Genomic DNA, 21043 nt, shown 5'->3' with positions numbered 1-21043 from the left:
TTTTTTCGTGTGCCTGCTATCCTTTTCTATCCCCCGTTTCCAACCTCGGCCAGACCCGGCCCGGCGGCTTCCCCTCGACTCAGGCGGCTCGGGCCCCTGCTCTATCTAGTCTACCCGGTAGAGCTAGCTAGCCCCCCTCCTTCCCAGACAGTCAGTTTTCTGTCTTGCTCAGTCTTGTTCTGACAGGGTTATAAGAAAATATAGATTTTATATCCAAATCCTTTGTCGAACATTTATAATGCATAATAATTATATAGTGAACGTGATCAATTTAACTATTATCGTCTATAATGTGTTTTTCTAAATGTTTGGAGTTTGTGCCTTTATATTATGACCATTTTACCATGTTTCCACACCCTAGCGGGTGCCAAATTCTTATTTATCATAAACCTGACTCAATGTTGCGTGAGCGGTAAACTGTTAACAATGTTGTAATCAATAATTGGATATTATATATCTAGGTTTGTTTTGTTCTTCATAAATAAAAACAATGAGATTCCACCGAAGATGTGGTGACAGAGTCACCCTATTAAACGACAATTCCACTGCCATAAGAAATTTTGTTGAATTTAACCACGGGCTCATCTTGAGCGCAGAGCCACTGAAAAATGATATTATGTTTGAAGTGTGCATTGATAGAAAGGTAATTTGTCTTTTTAAAATAAAAACAATCTATTTATAATTATGAGAATCTTATAAGACGAATAGTAAGGTTAAAAGTTAGGTATAAATATGAACAGATTTTTTTTACCTAACTGAAACTGATGAAAATCACAACAAAGAGATGAGAGGCCAGGGTGTAGTTACAGTATGTTTATTATTAAATTAAAACTAAGAAATAGTACCAATATATCAAATATACTTATATCTTAATTGTATCAATCAGTCAGCTAATCCTCCTATCAGGTTAATAATATTGACATTAACACTTTGCCACTGCTGATCTTTGACGGAACTATAATTGAGTTTAAAAGGACTGTTAAAAACCTTGTCTTACATATTTATACCAACTTAAATTGGGATTCACACGTTGTTGCAACCATTCGGAAAGTTTATACTACTCTTCATTATCTGCTACGCTTAAGTTACAACGATCTCCAAAGATTTCCAACGATTAAGTTCCACTCACAAAAGAATATGTTCTTCAAAAAAGTTAACTCTGGCTACCCCTTTTTGCCGTACAGGTTTTGTCTCCAATACTTTGGTCGTTGGGGCTGTTAGACTCTGGAATTCATTTCCCAAGTCCATTAGGACATCTCCAAGTCGTTCTAGTTTCAAATTGCAGATATATAGGTGTATCTTAAGTTGCAAGGGTATTTAATACCTATTAGCCTTTTCATTATTTTATTTTATATTTTGTACCATGTGGTTCTGGCACCAGTACAAAAAAGGATTCTTTTTTAAACGATGGGCGAGCAACCTATCACTATTTGAATCTCAATTCTATTATTAAGCCAAATATCTGAATGTGGCCATTCAGTCTTTTCAAGCCTGTTGGCTCTGTCTACCCCGCAAGGGATATAGACGTGACCATATGTATATTTTGTATAGGTATAAATATATTTATATACATATATGACCCCACATAAAGTTCAATGTCAGACCCAATGGTTGGTTGGTAGAAAATGCTTTAAGCATTTAGTCTGTATATAAATAGTCTAGGTATTTAGTGTAATGAAGTTTAATTAATAAAATAACTAAATAATCAGTATGGTGAAGGTCTTGTAATCCTTAAATTTTGTTGGTGAGAAAAATAGGGTGCTGCTGGGTTTATTTTTATCACTAAGTCCTTAAGCAGTGACCTTTATTCATTACTGACACATGTTTCTATAACATTCCTATTAGTTTCCTACAGTTACAGTAAAATAAGACTTCATTGTAAATTTTTCTTTGCTTCAGGTGAATGTTTGGAATGGTTCCCTAGAAATTGGTGTGACAACATTGGATCCCGAGTACATGGAATTACCAGCTACAGCCACAAAACTCCGTAACACAGCATGGGTAAATCTAAACTAAAATAAAATATAAGTAAATTATATTACATATATTAAGTTTTTATCATATTACCTTGTGTATTAGAGGTAGTAGTAATTCAGATAATTATTTTGTCATAAATGAATATGTTTTGATAGATAATGTCAGGCAGCTCGATAGTAAAAGATGGGGTCACATTGGTCAACTCGTATGGTCCCGAACTAGATACTCTTCGAGAAGGGGATTGTCTTGGAGTTATGAGAACTAATAAGGTGAGTTCATCTCCTTTCATAATATATCATATAAGTGGGGTGTGAGCAATTGGATATTTTAAACTAACTGTGCCGGCGACACCGTCCGCGTGGAATAGTTATTTGAAGCCCTCGAGGGTGAAATTTTTTTCCCGTTTTTTCACATTTTTCATTATTTCTTCGCTCTCATAGTTGCAGCGTAATGTAATATAGCCAAAATTCCTCAACAAATGGTCTATAAAACACGAAAAATTTTCAATTCGAACCAGTAGTTCCTGACATTAGTGCTTTCAAACAAACAAAGTCTTCACATTTATAATCTTAGTATAGATTAAATACCTTTGACAAAGGTTTGTATACTGTCTAAAGAGACCTTTTGTCAATAAGCCAATAAAGGTATTTCAAACAAACCAACAAGTTATGAAGTTTAATAAACTAAAAGTTTTTCTTGCAGGCTGAGTTACTTTTTTATATAAATGGTCGATCACTTGGAGTAGCGGCAAAAGATCTGCCTCTGAGGTTGTTTGCAGTCATAGATTTGTACGGTCAGTGTGTGCAAGTATCAATAGTTCATGCTACAGGAATGAGACCTATAATGGAAACAAGTTTAGATCAGGTAAGTTTATTTATTTTCTTTTAGCTTTTTTTTATCGGACGAGATGTATTGATTTCCATTATATTCTGCCAGAACTTCGCTAAAATTACCCCAGTACTAAATAAAATGTATTAAGTGCTAACATATTAACATTCCTATTAATTGGGTCTTAATTACCTACCAATGATTACAACAACAACGAACTTACAATTCAAGATGACTGTATTCTAAAAGGGAATAGAATTTTCATACCTCGAAACTTACGCAACAGCATACTCAAATAATTACATTTGGGTCACATTGGTATCGTGAAAATGAAAATGCTTGCTCGAAGTTATGTTTACTGGAAGAATATTGATAAAGATATTGAGAACACGGTAAAATCTTGTAGATCATGTCGCTTACAACAAAATGCACCCGCTAAAACACCTCTTCACCATTGGGAAGAACCAAATGGCCCATGGCAAGGAATCCATATAGATTTTGCTGGTCCCATAATGGGTCAACAGTTATTTATTGTTGTAGATGTCTTTACAAAGTGGGTAAGGTAGATATTTCCAACGAAGACAACAACAAGTACTTGGTGTATATAATTATTAATTTATATTATAATAAATTAAAAATGTTTTATTTAACAATACTAAATATGTAGAAAAGATTTATTTTCAAAATTGGATACTAGGTATCACTTATTAACGTCACATCACTTAAATCTAATTATAACTACTACCGCTTCCAAAGCGCATGTGTCGCAGAAGCGGCGGAACAAACTACACTGCAGCATTTTCACCGGACGTCAATTTACAAATATAGATCTCTTTAATTTAAATAGTGGACGAATGAACATTGTCTACAGAAAAAAAAACACGAATAAATGTAAAACTAATTATTTCAATACAATTACACTAGTGTGTTGTAGTATACTGTAATAGTGTATACAGTAACACGTATTAATGATATTTTTCCTAGATTGAAGAAGATCCGAACAATGATGACACATTGACGTCAAGCGGAATGGACATAGCTGGTCTGCCTCCTGAGAACTCTACCTACCCTAAAGAGACCACGGATTTGTTCATACCAATACCTATGGAAGGCGCTTGTTCTCTGGGTAATTATTGCGAGAGAATGATGTAAAAAAGTAAAGCAAATTTATCATGTAGAAAAATATAGGTTGTACAGAGGTGGTATACTGGTGCCTACTATACTGTAAAGACATTCATATAATCACGTCTGTATACCATTCAGGGCAGAGAGTATTAAGGAATAAATTACCAGCTATTAAATCCTACTACTATTATAAAGGCGAAAGTTTGTATGGATGTATGGATGTTTGTTACTCTTTCACGCAAAAACTACTGAACCGATTACCATGAAATTTGGTATGTAGGTAGCTGAAGACCCAGAATAACACATAGGCTACTTTTTATCCCAGAGTTCCCGCGGGATTGATAGGGTTTCTATGCGGACGAAGTCGCGGGCGGCCTCTAGTGTATAATAAAAGCTAGACTATGCAAAACATATGAGCACTCTTTGATATGCAGATATTATATGTACCCTCATGAATATTTTTAACAAACTATTAATTATTTCTTACAGTGGCTCAAGATCGTTTAAGATTTCATCCAAGATGTGGAATTCTAGTCAAATTATCTAATTATAATAAGTGAGTAATAAACTAATTAAAAAAAAAAAATATATGGCATGAGATTGTGTGTCAGTAAATAAACCAATGCGTTGGCTTATTTTTAGACAAGTCTTCCGATAGCTTTTAAGACATCTTTTTAGATTTTCTGCAATAGATTTCGATCTACATATCCATATCCTAAACTGACGTGCTTGCATGAAGAGTATTATGCATTTGGATGAAGTGATAAAAGGATGCAGGGATCGGGGCATGTCGAAAAATTTAGTCTCTGTGTACCCTTAGGGATAGAGGCGTAATTTGAGTATACCTTAACCTTTTCGGGGACAGAGCGGACTGACTCGGAAGCCCGCGTTCAACTGGATAAGTGTGATATTTGATGTTGGCAGGTCGGCGGAAAGGGCGCGCCCTTTAGACGATTACAACAATGGCGTGGTGATGACGCATAGACCTCTTTACGACTGCGAGCTGTTTGAGATACGCATCGATAAGCTCGTCGACAAGTGGAGTGGCAGTATTGAGGTAATCTGAATATCTAAAACAGGACATTGACATATCAACACACAGTCCAAATCTCTAGGTCTTAGAGATTTGAAACACATATAGGTTCCTTGTGTAGTGTATAAGCGCATAAAGAATAGGTTTCCTTAAATTAACTTGGGAATGTTAATTAACGGGATGTTTCGTTTTACCCGAACGTACTTTAGTAGATATATAAATAAACTTAATAATAATGTGAAGGTATTTAAATTTTTTTCAGTCTGAATTTTCACAATCACACAAATGCTACTAATTTGAAATGGTTTTGTTTTATAGTACTGTCCTAGGTCAAAGTACTAGTTCCAATTGACAGAGCCGCTCGCGTTGCTCTCATCCCGGTCTGAAGTGACTAATTAGCGTTTTATTATATGGATCACAAATGAAATACATATTTCAAAAATTCAATAAAATCAATTTAAATTATTTTATAGAATTATGTCCTTTAATAATAATAATTTATTGATTTATTGTAAATATATATTATAAAATAAAGTATCATTGGAGTTTATATGCCATACTTTTTCTGTGGCCATACCACATTCTGATTCAATTTGTGTAATTTGTCCCGTATATATTTATTTAATTTTGGCTGTAGGTCGGTGTTACCACTCACAATCCTGCGACCATAAGATTTCCCTCCACAATGACCAACATGGACTCTGGTACTATAATGATGTCAGGCTGCAAAGTCCTGGTGAATGGCCACGGTACTTGCCTGGAGTATGGAAACTTTAACCTGGATGAACTTAGGGTGAGTATACATCATGCAATAACCAACTTGGAAATTCAAGTTAAAATACAAAAATCAGAATAAAAAATGCCAGTTAAAAGGAGACAGATATTTATTTGTTTCCCTCCGTCTTTTCCTATTTTCGCTAATTAGGAAGACCAGGTTGATTATTGATGATATGATAATTGCATGGCATACATTCATACAGTAATGTATAAAAAGATTGGTATATTCCACAATGTTTGGAAGCCCAGAAGTAATTTTTGGAAAAGCAAGGGCCCTCTGCCCTGTTCACCTTAGAATTAATAAAACGATTTATTTATTGCGTCTCTGACTTTATTAATACTAAATAGCAAATAAAATCTCTTGCACTTGTGGAATAAACTAAGTAATTATCTCGCTTGCTTTATTAACTCGCTTTTCACTACTGGATCGTGGGCGTAAGTGGACCCAGGTCCTCCTTATGAGAATTTTAACCGGGACAAACGCCAGGAGAATGGTCATGATTTGCTTGTGTTAAATGGTAAAGGGGCCTTACCAAATTTGCGTTAATTTTATTATTTATTTTTGCGAACTTTATTAATGGTACGATGAACTTTGTTTCAAATCCCTTAACAGGAAGGTGATACAGTGGGAATGATGCGCAAGGAGGATGGAAAATTGCATTATTTCATTAATGGTATCGACCAGGGTATTGCTTCAGAGAATGTAGACCAGCAAGTGTGGGGCGTTGTCGATTTGTATGGAATGACAGTAAAGGTACTATCACTGTTTAACTCTTGACCTTAAGTTGCGTAGATAATCTTGACCTTAAGCTTCATCCACACTTAATGTTCTCTTCTTTACGACGATCCCGTTCTCATCAAGGAACATTTGTCTACCTTTCCAATGTTTCCATTCACATTCTTTTTATATAAATATTTAAAAAGAGTGTGAATGGAAAGCAAGTTGAGCAAATGCTCAGCCGACCTGCTTTCATTCTTACAATGAAGCAACTGGGAAGATGTTGTCTATGCCAAGAGTCGTGATTTGATTTATTTATGATGGGGTGACAGACAAATCTTTCCGCATTATGTAAAAATGTAAATTATCACTTACATGCTGTAATAAACGGATATCTCAAGTCAACTGCTGAAAAGCTCTCAGAAATATGCTACGGAGTAAAAAACAAAGAAAACATTGCCCAGAAGTACAATGTTATTATTTTTAATTACCAATGGAGTGAACATCCGAGCAACGTTCATATAGTTCTTAACTTTCGTGTTCAGTCTACGCAAGACTTCGCTATTGAGTCAACATGATTCAAAATAAATTCCTCGTCGAAGCCATCATTGTTGCTTTTTAAGAAAGAATACTTTTTTTTAATGGGAGTTCGAGTGTGTTTGATCACAAGCAAGATGAAGTTTAAGGATCACAAGAAGTTTAAAAATGACTTGTGATTTAATCCTAGAATCCATAGTCTCGCCATAAGTGTCCGTTTAATATTTTCTGCCACTCTGTGACACAATCTTTATTCACAGGTGTCCATAGTAGATCCATGTGAAGAATTGGACAGTAACATACAAAGCGTCCCAATTGAAGCAACACCTGAGGAACAGGCCTCCAGTGAGTGTTGTTTTTTAAGTAAAACCTAATAAGGTTCCTCGTAGTATGAAGCAGTCAAATACGGATAAGTTTTGCTTTAAAATTTAAAATAAAAAGTTATTATTTCTTTCTGAATGGAAAGAAATAAGAACTGTTTATTTAAAATTTGAAACACTTGAAATTTAGAATGCTTTAAACTTCGTTGTGTGGAGTGCATTTCAAAAACATATTTAATTACAGATCCCATAAGACCGCAAATAGACGAAGAGAGCCTTTTATTTCATTCGCTGCGTGATTCGAATGTTATTATTATTAATGATGGTAAGACTGCTCATAGGCCTAAGTAAGTATCTTTTGTTTATACAACATTAATTGCTTATGATGCTTTATAATAAAGTTATGTTTAATTGCTCGATATGTTCCTGAATACTTATAGAATCCGGAATAAAATATAAGACTATTAAAGGGGCAAGTGCTAGTGAATGTGCCATTACATTATTCCTGATGAAACTACAGTACAGTTCAATATGAATTTTGTTATTTTCTTATTTTTCCGATTTCTATTTAGTCATACAGGTTGATATTAGCTTTTGATGCGTAAAGTATGCTTCTGAATACTTGAATATTTTAGCTATCAACTCAATTACTTGTGGCGTGAACACATTAATATTTTGTTTCAGTGCTTTCGAGTTCTTCAACAACGGAATAGTGATGACCAACCGCACCTTGAGAACTGGCGAGTTGTTCCAAGTTAGACTCGACCTGGTCATCCCTAAATGGGCCGGAAGCATTGAGATCGGGGTCACGCAGAATACTTCGAATGATATACAGATACCTTTTAAAATGAGCAACGCGAAGTAAGTACAGTCTGTTAAATACAGCAGTTTTGGTTTATATGAATATTACTCTTTAACATGGTGAAATATTTATTTGAATATTTTAACTGGTATTTCCTACAATCATGTGTTGTATTTTACTAAAGAATTTTGTTTGTAGATCCGGTACTTGGGCCATGACCGGAGAAGATGTCATTCACGATGGCATTGTTGTCATCCCGCAATACGTGAGAAACTTGAACAGACTTGTGGTAAATGCTTCGTTTTCTTCAAGATTTTTATATTTGTATTGTATTTTTGACTGACATTTGAGATGGTCCCCTTTTTCCATTTTGCTGTGTGCTTGTGTTTCTGGCGTTTTTGTCCCGGTTTCGTTTGTCCTGGAGAAGAGCCCTAGGTCCGCCTATTACCACGATCCGTTGTGTATTAATCACAAAAAAACATTGTGTACTGTTTATTTCAGGAAGGCGACACTGTTGGTGTGATGCGTAAAGATATGGGAATACTACATTTCTTTGTGAATGGGTTGGATCAAGGGCCAGCCGCTTTCAACATTCCAGAGCAAGTTTTTGGTATTATTGGTAAGAACTTTATTTTTGTACTGTTATTAGTGAATATAATAATATCCAAAAACTTGATTTGCAAGTGGTTTTTATGGTACAAAAACAATACAACATGAACATTATCCTAGATGTCAAACATAAAAACCCTATAACCCCATAAAGAATTATCCATGTTCTAAACAAAAATAAAAAAATATATCGATATCACTCATTTAGACGAGTGCTGTATGGATCTTAATTTTTACAGATTTGTATGGTCGTGTGGCGCAAGCTACCATTGTGGACACTTACACACCGCCGCCTCCCGTCGTATATTCGCCGGAATCATCATTATCTACAGAGTCGAATGCTACCATTTATCCGTTAGTTTATTGAATATATTTCAAACAAAGTAAAGAAATGGTTAAAGTCTGCCAATCAACTAATTAAAGCATTGTCACTGAATAATATTTATTTCCAATGAATTAGAATTCAAATTTGTAATCTGTTTAATATGTTCAGTACAATTTCTATTGCCTTGTATGTTCACATGTAATCTGTTTAATATGTTCAGAACAATTTCTATTGCCTTCGAGGCGCAAACCAAGTATTTAATATAAAAATCTTCAAACGACCCCTAAATGTGGGTTTAATATGTAGGTTGTTGTATTGATTTTTTATTTTATTGTACGTAATTCAACTTATTTCCAGAGAAATGTGCTTCCACCGCGTGCACGGTCGCAACGCCCGGCTCAGCCGCAACCGACTGACGGCAACGCGCGCCACAGTTTACTCTGAATTCAACGACGCGGTGTTGTTCAGTTCGAGGCCGTTGAGAGAATGCGATATGTTTGAACTGAGAATCGACAGGATGGTGGATTGCTGGATCGGGAGTCTTGAAATTGGTTTGCTTTTTATTTTTATTCAGTATCATAAAGAGAGAAAAAGAAAAACAGTGGAAATTGGGAACACGCGAAGTAGGATTTTGAAGAGAGAAGAATATATAAAAATTTTAATATGGACGAAATATTTGACAGATACATAGATAAGACCTGGTAACAAAGGCTCCTTTTACTGAATCCCACAGAGGGAAGGTCCGACAAAAAACTTAAATAAATTGAAGACAAAATTGTGCAAGCAACTGGGCAAGGTCTATCTGTTGTTATGATTATTTGCCGTTATTAAAATATTGTAAATTGTTTAAGGTGTGACTGCCATCCGCCCTGAAGATTTAGAATCGCACGGGGGCACGGGCACCGTCGCTGGCACCGCCACGGACCTAAACTGGGACACGTATATTCTCAGCGGTTCAGCGATGATGAAAGATGGCGAATGCGTTCGTAGTGGATATCCACTCGATTTGGATGGTCTTACAGCGGGAAGCCGTGTGGGTAAGTGGATATTTTGACACGTTAATATCCCCTACAGGGCAGACAGAGCCCATAGTCTCAACAATGCCATGTTCGACTGAATGGCTTAGTTATGGACTTGATAAACCGAGTATCTAATTTCAATAAATTCAAAATAGTATGTACCGCCGGCCAGGAAACGAATATCTATATAGATATTCGTTTCCTGGAAAATAGTTTTTATGTATATAAAAGCTATTTTCCAATGTTTATGGCGATTTAGTTTTGTTTCCTATAAAATAAGTTTTAAATACCCTGCAGGTATGATGTGGCATGCAGATCGAAGCCTGCATTACTACTTGGACGGCATGGACATGGGGAAAGCTTGGTATGTCCCGCATCTAAACATTTACGCGGTTGTGGATCTCTATGGACAGTGCACACAGGTATTTTTTGAATTGAACAGGTATTTTAAAATTTAAAGGTAGATAGGCTTCTGGCTACGCCGTTTGTAGTTGCATTTTATTCCACAATTTTGCGATAAATTCATACCCTCAAGACCCAAATTAATGGGAAAGATAATTTTCCACTGTGATTGAAATGGCTTTCAAATTTATAATTCTATGATTCTGAGAACATTATTAACATTTTTTTTTCTAGGTAACGATACTACAGAACGAAGAAAGGGCTTTCAACTATAACGGCTGTGCTAATTCTGATAACTCGCTATTGATTCACTCAAGAGCCCTGGCTTCACCACCGCCTCCGTATTGGTAAGTTAATCTTTTCTTCTACACTTGTTAGATTTGTGCTGCGGCAGAAAGCTAAGTGCAATGCAAGTATTTATTAAGTTGTGTGTATAATTTGTTTGTTTTTTTATTTAGGAGTTTCTCAGAATACTGTGGAGACAACATCTGCCTGTTGCACGACTATTCCATCGCCCGCCGTCGTTGGCCGGACCCCACTGGAGCCCTGGTGTTCAGCTCCGCGCATCTTGCCATTGGAGAAATTTTTGAGGTATATTTGTGGTATTCTGTTTTATGTAGTGTGACATGTAGACATTAAAATAGGAACACTCCCATCTTTTTGTGTGGATTTCTTAAAGGCTAGACGAAAGGTCTTTCATGGTCGCTTAAGGTACTCTTAATCTGAATTAAGAGTACCTTAAGCGACCATGAAAAATTATGAATGTGGATAAAGCGAAAGAAGTATGCAGGGACAGTGGCAAGTGGAAAAGATGATCACTGCCTACCCCATTCGGTAGAGAGAAGTAATTTTATGTATGTAAAGGAATAAACTATAATTCTGATGTATAGTTTATATCTGGCAGTTTTTCTTATAAAGTTCTTTTAGGCGAAACGGCTAGCAACCTGTCACTATGTCGAAATCTAAATTCCATTATTAGCCACCCAGTTAAATGTGGCCTTCGTCGTGTAATTATTGGCTCCCTCTTGTGTATGGTTTGTAGTTTTGAACTAATAGTTTAAACGGAAGTTTCGACGCGAAACAAAGCCTTTACAACTTGGACCACGAATAACATAATTACACACATTAAGAGAATTTTTCACTGAAATTGAACTAGATATGGAGCATATGACCGCTTTTGTACCATTTCAGTCTGTTTTGTGCTGTTTTGTATGTTTTACTCTTATGGTGCAATAAAGAGGTTTATCTATCTATAATATTGCAGCGACGTGCATTCTTTAAAGATAAATAGTGTCAGTCAGTTATTGCCTTAATTACAAACACTAAGAGGGTGAACATTTAATATCATATATCTATGAGTTCTTCCTTTACATTATGTCCAGTCTGCTCTATAGCGTCTTAGGTGTAGAGACTATAAGCACGCATATTTATTATTTTTAGCAACGTCAAGCTAGGATTTGTTCGGATCGCCCAATCTACCTGCGCTTGACAGAGCCGGAAGAATATGTTATATTCGAATTACATAAGAAAATAAAACCTTTTCAATACACAATGTAATTACACAATTACCTCTTTAACTAACGTAATTGCATTTTTGACCAACAGATCAAAATTTTGGAATGCTCGCTTGGATATGCTGGTAGTTTCAAAATGGGGATAACCGATATAAACATTTTGAACGCGCACGTAAATCGAAGTCTTCCGCCGTCCGTGAAGTTCCTTCCACATTATACAACTTACATCGACGGTAAGACATTTGTTTGTATTCAGCGGTAATGATGATTTTTTGAGAAAAGTTCAATTGATTATGTAAAAGAACTTCTCAGCAATAACACCCACTTAAATTCTCAGCATAACCTAGACTTTACTGTTAGAGATGAGGCAATTTAAATGAAGTCCGTCTTTGTATCAACATTATGATTGTACGATAAAGTAAAAATTAGTAGGACTACTTTAATTTCGAAATAAAGAAACAAGTATGATTTTTAACTCACAGTGAATACCCGTTCCAAACCAAAATTTTAATTAGGATATGGTTTTGCTTATTTTGACTTTAATGATACTTCCTGATACCAGGTAAATATTTGAAGACATCTCGCCCTGGCACCCTTGAGAAAGACATCCGTTCATTTTTGCCCACTTTGGAGTGGCTTCGGACCGGAGACCGCATCGGCTTGAAGAAGACCAACGATTCTCGAGTCCTTGTTTACTACAACTCGGAACTACTCGATATTTGCTTCAAGAAAGTTCCCGATGTAAGCATTGACTTTACTGATGATAAATCATTCATTAAAACAAAAATTCCACAGTATATTTTTTCTTCAAAAATTCATTCATAATACTTGTCTAAATTAATTACCTTGAATCTTCATTTTTCACAGAAAGTGTATGTGGTAATGGAAATGTACGGACCGGTGTGTAAAATTCAAGCTGTTTCTAGAGCTGGAAACGTGGCTCATGTTCTACCTGTTACCAGTAAGTTATTGTAAATACATAAAAAAATTGTAATGTAATGACGAATTGCTGGTCTTCTATGTCGTCAAAGCTTTACCAGATTGAACCATTTACCGTTTATTATAACAGACACTAATAATAATATTTTCATATCTTTAGTTCCCAACGAAGAGGTCAAACTACAACCAGTTGAAAACAACATGAACAATGCCACTCAATCTGCCGCTACAAATGTTGGGGAACAAGCAACCGAAGCCAAAGCCGGACAGGCCAAAGGCGAGACTGCCAATTCAAATACTGGACCTAATGTTAGTGCCAACGCCGCAGAAGTCGCCCACACTGCTACAACTGCCGAAACTGTTCCTGCTCCAGTAGAAAATGCTACGACAGTGTCTTTGGTCACTACTGAGTCCCGACGCAAACGACATTCACTGCCATACACGTTCCATTATGTGCACGGCAAGAATATCAAGCTTTGTAGTTCAGGTAAGGCATAAAAATATATGTATATGAAATTTCTAGAAATTTAGTTTTAGCATTTCCTTTGTACTTACTCACGGAACATAATTGCCAACAATAATTTTTAATATAAAGGGATAGGCTTACAAACTTGGGATTCTTTTTTAGGCGATGGGCCAGCAACTGTCACTAGTTGAATCTCAATTCTATCATTAAGCCAAATAGCTGAAAGTGGCCATTCAGTCTTTCAAGACTGTTGGCTCTGTCTACCCCGCAAGGGATATAAACGTGACCATATGTATGTATGTATGTTTGTAATTTTTAATATCTGAACAACTGATTTATTCATATTTTCTTAGCGAGATGACTGCTATTTTCGCGAGTTTACGAAATGATGACCTTTGCGAGGTTCGACATTTTTAAAGTTTTATCTGTGACTTCGGTTTTTATCAAAATTATAATATTTTTCTGAAAGAAATAAACAATCAGTATCCAAAAATGACAATTAGAGATTAATAAACTGGTTGGCTGAGATTAATTGGAGATGAAAGAAAGAAATAAACTTATAAAAGAGTAAATAAATATATTACCTGTTTGCTTTGCGCTTTTCTCGTACTGTTTTGCTTACGCGAACAATGTTTTTTGTTAATAAGTACTCTTAAATTTTATTTCTCATTGTTATTTTACATTTTATGCTAGCGCTTTATTTTGTTTCACATTAAAGTTTATTGAAATATTGCTTTAGCGAATAAATGCACTGATTGACCGATTTTTATTTTCATGTAATTGTGGTACATATTGCTCTCATAGTGCAATTGAATGTTTAACTTTAAATATTATTCTGTTTTTCCAGATACTGTAGCGGTACGAACTACAGGGTACAATCACGCGATCGCAATCGTTAGCCAGCCTTTGAGGAGGGGTCATAATTTCAGGGTAGGTGTCTAATTTTAATTCTTAAAATTTTATTAATGAAGCTTCTCTTACGAACTTTGTAAAAAAATTAGCTTGCAAATGATTATTGCGCTATGCGGCATGTCTCAGTGTGTTTCGCGAAATTGAAATTTTTTTGGAAAAGAGTTCATTTAAATATATATCCAATTGATTATTTGAACTTTTAAAATCATATGGGTAGCATGTTACCTTAGTCCAGGCAAGTTATAGTAGTAAGATTTGTTCATAATGAAAACTACTCAAGTTAACGTTTATGATATAAGAAATGCGTTGCGAATTGCATTATGATATGTTTTTGATGTTTGTTATTCTTAATCATCGCATTAATATTTTTGAAGGAGCATGTTTGCTTTCATTCATACTTGTCTCTAGTCTGTAACTTACTTTAAGATTAACTAAATTCCTAAATCCAATTTAATCGGAATAATCAGTTTTATATTATTCCGATTTTGATTGCTAAATCTATGTATAGACATACATAGATTTAGCAATCATGAATTTCAAAATTAAAATGCCGCACACAATTGTTTATTAAATAAAGATTTTTTGTTGTTCAGTTTCGCGTAGACAAAGTGACTGAAGAATGGAGCGGTAGTGTTCAACTTGGCGCGGTGGGCGCCCTTCCACACGAAGCGTTACCCGCCTGCGGAATATTTCTTGAGTGGCCATGCTGGGTCATCTCCGCCGACATGCTGCTAAACAACGGCGTCTATGTCAGTATCCCATAAATTGTGCACGCGTTACTGTTCGTTATCGATAATAGAACAATTCATTTAAAAAGAGACATCTGTTTTGTACTTAAAAAAATGTATGAAATCAACTGAACCTCATTTAAATAGCACTTAAATTACCTACCCTTTACACTCATCTGCGCAACCACATACATATCTATATCCCTTGCGGAGTAGACAGAGCCAACAGTATTGAAAATACTGAAAGGCCATGTGCAGCTGTATGTCTAAGCAATAGAATTAGGATTCAAATAAGTTAATAATACGTAATAAGGTTGCTATCCCATCGCCAACCAGAATAAAGCCCAGTTTATATGGGAATTTTGTTATTGGTAATTTTAAAAGGCGACTGAGGGAAAGGTTAACCTTTCCCTCAGTCGCCTTTGACAACATATATATGGAGTGGTCCGATTCTAAATTGCCGGGAACCACGCGACAATTCTTAATCTTATATATAAAATTCTCGTGTCACAATGTTCGTTCCCGTACTCCTCCAAATAGGTTTGACAGATTCTCATGAAATTTTGTGAGCATATTGAGTAGGTCTGTTTTAGTAATTTAATCATTTTTTATCACCGGCCGATATATGATCAATCGTCATTTAATTAGTTATTCTCGCCAGTTGTCTACAGGTGTCACTTCTGACCCAGTAAACAGCACGGAGTAGTGAGGAGAACGAAGCCGGTCTCCTGTTTCTCTCACACAATAAGACTTCTCTCACTCCCTACACAGTTGTCGGCCATCATAAGTGTAGTAGTAACGTTGACAATTATTATTTTAAGATCTCAGTGTAACTCTCTTATTAACTTTTAATCATTCCTATTTTATTAATAACTAGATATTAGTTAAAAATTATTTACATATATAACAACGTTTTCCCGGTCAGCTAGAATTATATAGAAGTACAGATAAACATAAACTGATCCAAATAATTTGTTTGCAGAGCCTCAGCACGATGGCCGTCATATTCGACTCGCTGACGGAGCAACAAGTTCTCTCCATACACTTCCGTTTCAACGGCGACCTGGTGCTAGACGTCGACGGCAACGTGCAGGGCGTCATAGCCACGGTTCCCAGGAACTACAGTCATGTCTTCCCGCTCATTGATCTCTATGGACGAGTGCAACAGGTAAACTTAACGTTTTTTGACCATGATCCTCGATTGGCTAAGTCAGATTTTTACACGAAGCTACTCCCGTCTGACCTTCGCCACCTTCGCGGGGGAACCTAACCCATGGTAAAAGCGGCTCTAAATTAATGTGCCTATTCCCTTAGTCCCTTCTTTGCCATCCATGGGAAAAAGGTGATCCTATTCTATTAAAGCGGCGGGAACCATACGCACACATAATGTTTTTATCTTATTATCGATACAGCTGTTCGACTAATTGCTACCTACTTGTCTTAAGGTTCATTCATATGTGGCGTTTCAGGTATCTGTCCTACTTCACCCGTATATTGTCGTCAGTGGCGCCTCATTCGATCTACCAATCATAGCAGAAAATGCCCGCGAAGAATCCCTAGCCGAGTACGAGGTTGAAGAGGAACCTCCAACATCTTCCCCGGAGCTCTACCCGCAAGACCCACGCGGCAAACGAAAGAACAAATCTTACAGCCAAGAAAATCTCTTTGACGACGTGTTCGACCCGATCCCAGTTCAACCCGGCCCTAGTTCCTACTCCCATTACTCACGACCAATCCCAACTTATCCCGAAAGACCTGAAGTGAGGTGCCGAAGAGTTTACCCTCACCGTCAACAGGCACTCCACCACAGTCTCATCATACCTGACAACAGAGACCAACCCGTGGATAACAACGATGTCGTCAATAGATGCATACAAAAAAGTCACTCCACTCATAATTTCACAGTAATGGGGGAAATACTTCTAGAAGATGAGATAAGACAAGCTTTACAGCACACGCTCAGCTTAGACTCTCAGTTGGGAGACGACGAAGATATCGTGCTTCATGAAGACTTTTGCGATACTAATATTCGTCACAACGATCGATATCCCGAAGCCAATGATGTGGATAATCTAGATAACGAAATAATGGACGCGCTGACGTTAGAGACGGGGAATTTGCCAGATTTGACTGAAGAGCAGTCGTCGTCTATAGACGAGTCTACTCGCCGTGATGATTTCTGGTCGGAATCTTTGTCAGCTGAGAATTTGAATTATTTGAATCGCATATTGTGTTTGGATCAAGAGGGTGTCGAGGGGCAGAGCTTGGAGTCGGAGTGGGAGGCTTCGGGGGAGGGTTGCGAGCATTTGCACTTGGTGCTGAAGTACTGGAATTTCCTGGTGCTGCCGTACCCGGAGTTGCGGCAAGCGGTTTCGTGGGGACAAGTGCGGTGTTATTGCTCCAACTGCCAACCAGACGCCCAGCCGCCTCTCGCTGGTAAAAAAAATTCTTAAAAAAAAAAGTTAGTGCTAAACTTTTGGTGCTGGGAACTACATTTCAATTTCTATTTCATTAAATCGATATTAACCTAGACTCCTAATCAGTAAATTTTCCTTTGAAATGGTAATCAATCACAAACTAAAATCATTAAATCGTTTGGGCGTGTGCGATTTCAGACGAAGTTTTTCCATTCCAGCAATGATTAATTATTCATTACGTTATTAGGCTGGGTCCGCATTGAACGCATCGACGGTGTGGGCGCTGCTCAGCGTGCATTCTGGCATGTCGTCCGCTCCACACTAGGCTCGAGCCAGGCGGCCGGCGTCCCCACGGGAGTGGTCAGGCGGCCGCGGTCTCTAGCTATGGCTCCTAGCACGAGTCCCGTGTTTGATATGTGAGTGCTGATCCTAATGGGAAGATTTTTTTAAAAGTCTATATTAGATTAGGCGTTTATCTTTATGTCACCTGCTAGTAAGTGACGATGAAGACGAAGATGGTACATGCCTATTTAAGAGATACTCCTTTCATTTATATCCATTTTTTCTTCTTTTGAATGTTAAGTCATAGGCGTAGAAAAAAAAAGGCGTTAAGCGCTTTTAGCGTTTATGTTTTGGCTCTACTTTAGGCTCGAGCCAGGTGGCCGGTGTTCCCATTGGTGTGGTGAGGCGACCACGATATGTACCTTTTGTCCGCAAAAAAATAGCCTGTTTCCTCAATGTCAACTCTACCTCTGCACCAATTTTATTAAAATCGGTTCTCAGGTTTAGACATGAAAGCCTAACAGACAGTAGGGATTGTTTGTGCCATTTATCGAAGTATTTTTAAGCCAATGTTGTAATTTTTTTTCCTTTATAGATGGTTTGACGAAGAGGGCAAACCTCATCACACCGTGCTTGCCATCGAGATTGATGTTGAGTAAGTATGCTTTTCTTTTATTTTCTATTTTAGCGACGTTTCATCAAAACTTGATGTCTTTATGCCTTCAACCAATGGAAATTAAATCGCTTGTAAAATAATTTGACCCTCGAGTCACGTTTTTATCCCTCAATTGGTAGAAAAAGCAAACAGTCTTTAAAAGACTAAGCCATGTTCAGCTGCATGACTTAATGACGGAATCGACATTACTTTTACAATGCGCCTGGGAAAAGAAAATATTAAAATTAACATTTAAATAGTGATATAATTTAATATCTTCTTAATTTTTTTAAAACTGTGGTCAATACATGTTGATTTCAGGGGTAACGAGGCAGAGAATGATCGCTTGCTCGCATTTCTGATATATTTGAAGTCGCATGTGGTCTTCGTGGAAGACAACCTACCGAGCTTAGAAGATTAAGCAGTTTTTATGAGATCTGGTACTCGGAAACCCGACCAGACAGCGTAACGGAAATATAATAACTGATAGTATTTGATGCCGACAGCCTTTCGACCGCGCCAATAATTTGAGCTGGAACGTAGTTGAACTTTGATTGTACCGCATTTATTTTTACGATTTTACCATCATTTCATTATTAGATTTTGAAATTGAAACTACTCTAAGTTATAAGCGCGATCGAGAAGGAAAATGTTACACAAAGAATAATTTTAAAGAACTTTTAGAACGAATTTGCTTTATCAGTTCAGTAGCTGCAATATTATTTTTAGTGGCCTTTTTACAGGCTTGTGCATTATGTTTAAGGTGAACGAATGCCTTGTTCCGTTTTGTTGTTTTCAGCTTCGGTCCGGTCAGGTAGCATGTCTGCGGTTATTTGTGCAAATGAGCATACAAAATTTCATAGCTTAAGTATTACAGGATTAAAAATTATATATTTTGTCACCCAATCATATTAATCTGTATTTCAACAGAACATTGTATAAGCACATGAATTTATTGGGTATTTATTCAATTGCAATGCTTCATTAGTCTTTCAGCACTTTATTTTATGATCTCAGTATATTAGGATAAATAAGTATTGGTCAAGGATAATTACAAAAATTATTTTATTATTTATTAAAAACGCTGCGTGTGAGTTTTACTAACTTTTAAACAAAGAAAAATGTATATTTGATCTTTTTACCCTATAAATGTATATTTGTCGTATTTATGAAATATAAAATAGTACATGAATTGTATAATAATGCTCACGCTGTAAGCGCGTAGTGGACTTGTGATATCGCACTCGTTCTTAGTTGTAATATTTTTGGAAGTGTCATATTGACATGGGATCGTGGCAGTTATTTTATGCATAGAAATCTGAATGAGTTGGTATTGCTTGCTTATATTTCTCACGTTTGTCTCACATGTTATCATGATATTTATGATCATATGAATCAGTGACAGAAAATGTAGGTAATCAGAAGTACCTATGTTACGAGTTTTGTGTTTAATCATTGACACAATAATCTGGTTTGCTACGAGCCAATTTAGTTGACAGATAAATTTTCAAACGAAGGCAGCTAAAAAGCGTGACTACGTACTCACTACATTTACGACAGTCGAACACAGAATAGTCGTTAATGACTTATAAATAAAAATAATAATAGTAATGACAAAGTGCAGTGATTAATGATGTCAGAAAACGTATGGTTGGCGTGTTTAGTTTAAGTAGTACAACGATCAGTTAAAGTTGTGATCTGGACTGGGAAAGGTTAAGTTAGTGAAGGTAACTGGACAATACGATACAGCGAATCAGCTGTTCAAATATTGACAATTAATGTTATAATGTAGTTTATGTGTGAATCTGAATGTACATTGTCAGTTATCTTAATATTTAACATTAAATATTGTTACTACAATCTTCAAAAATAAGCCCTTCCCTGCACCTTACTGTCGCATAACAGAATAAAATAGCTCTTAAAATGTCTACTACGCACCAACTCCGTTTTCGCGCTTCAGTTACAATTAGACATCTAAATGTTAGAAGAAAAATAATAAAAAATAAAATAAAAATTGTTTAATTTTGGATTCGAAAACACGTATAAAATTTTAATAAAATAGTTGTTCAGAATATTTGCTCTTTATTATGGCAATCCTAAATCGGAGTAATATAAGGCTTAAGATTTAAAAAAAAAACTGTTAATTAATAATATGTGTGATAAATGTGGTTCCAATTTTTAGAACAACACATTTCGGCAACATATCAAAGTAATGATTGCATGCAATTTTATCGATGTTCCAATGTGTTTTTAAAGCAGATTCTGGATGGTAACAATTTTCTCTGAATCGTAGTCTCTGTGTTCTGTGCTCACGTTGATGAGGCAAATTAATGAGAAAAAATTATACATGTTTTAATGAATGTTACAATTATTGTAAAACAGTATTATCGTAGCTTGATGTTGTCGAATGTTCGAGTTCTGTTGCAGGATTAAGTATAATTTACTAATTTATGACTGATTTTGTTTCTCACGACTGATTACAGCGAATAAGTTTATTGAGAAATGTTTTGTGTTGTATTTTACTATTATTTTAATTGTGGTTATTATTGTATTTGCATATTCTTATGGAACATAATAAACAATTCAACTCGATTCTTCTTTGTTTGTTTGTTATAAATATTAAATTAGGCATAAAGTAAAAATCTAGTTTCTAGTTAG

At 36.1% G+C, this 21043-nt stretch overlaps 1 protein-coding gene across 2 annotated transcripts; it reads left to right on the top strand.

The window, feature by feature from the left end:
• The first annotated feature begins 45 nt into the window (after positions 1–45).
• Positions 46–20971, top strand: LOC106133941 (neuralized-like protein 4). Of its 2 annotated transcripts, XM_060953544.1 has the most exons (31): positions 46–643; positions 1900–2001; positions 2133–2246; positions 2680–2841; positions 3790–3931; positions 4420–4486; positions 4855–4987; positions 5601–5756; positions 6354–6494; positions 7256–7340; positions 7560–7662; positions 8000–8176; positions 8316–8406; positions 8619–8736; positions 8966–9080; positions 9409–9602; positions 9903–10088; positions 10368–10492; positions 10707–10819; positions 10931–11063; positions 12078–12219; positions 12549–12727; positions 12854–12947; positions 13086–13412; positions 14239–14321; positions 14897–15052; positions 16014–16199; positions 16501–17467; positions 17696–17864; positions 18326–18385; positions 18707–20971. In XM_060953544.1, the coding sequence occupies exons 1-31, from the start codon at positions 491–493 to the stop codon at positions 18804–18806; spliced, it is 5073 nt and encodes a 1690-aa protein (XP_060809527.1). In that variant the 5' UTR covers positions 46–490; the 3' UTR covers positions 18807–20971. The 2 variants fall into 2 exon arrangements, with proteins under 2 accessions (XP_060809527.1, XP_060809528.1); XM_060953545.1 differs by lacking the exons at positions 6354–6494; positions 7256–7340; positions 7560–7662; positions 8000–8176; positions 8316–8406.
• Positions 20972–21043: the final 72 nt, after the last annotated feature.

This window comes from Amyelois transitella, chromosome Z (genome assembly GCF_032362555.1).
Source record: "Amyelois transitella isolate CPQ chromosome Z, ilAmyTran1.1, whole genome shotgun sequence".
NCBI lineage: Eukaryota > Metazoa > Arthropoda > Insecta > Lepidoptera > Pyralidae > Amyelois > Amyelois transitella.
The sequence above is the reverse complement of the archived record's forward strand: the minus strand, read 5'-3'. Positions and strand labels throughout refer to the sequence as shown.

What these genes read in the sequence shown, in the direction of transcription:
- LOC106133941 (XM_060953544.1), top strand. Translation starts at nt 491, where the DNA reads ATGAGATTCCACCGAAGATGTGGTGACAGAGTCACCCTATTAAACGAC. An exon ending in AACTCCGTAACACAGCATGG is followed by an intron (nt 2,002 to 2,132) that starts GTAAATCTAAAC and finishes ATGTTTTGATAG; the next exon opens with ATAATGTCAGGCAGCTCGAT. An exon ending in GGAAGGCGCTTGTTCTCTGG is followed by an intron (nt 3,932 to 4,419) that starts GTAATTATTGCG and finishes TATTTCTTACAG; the next exon opens with TGGCTCAAGATCGTTTAAGA.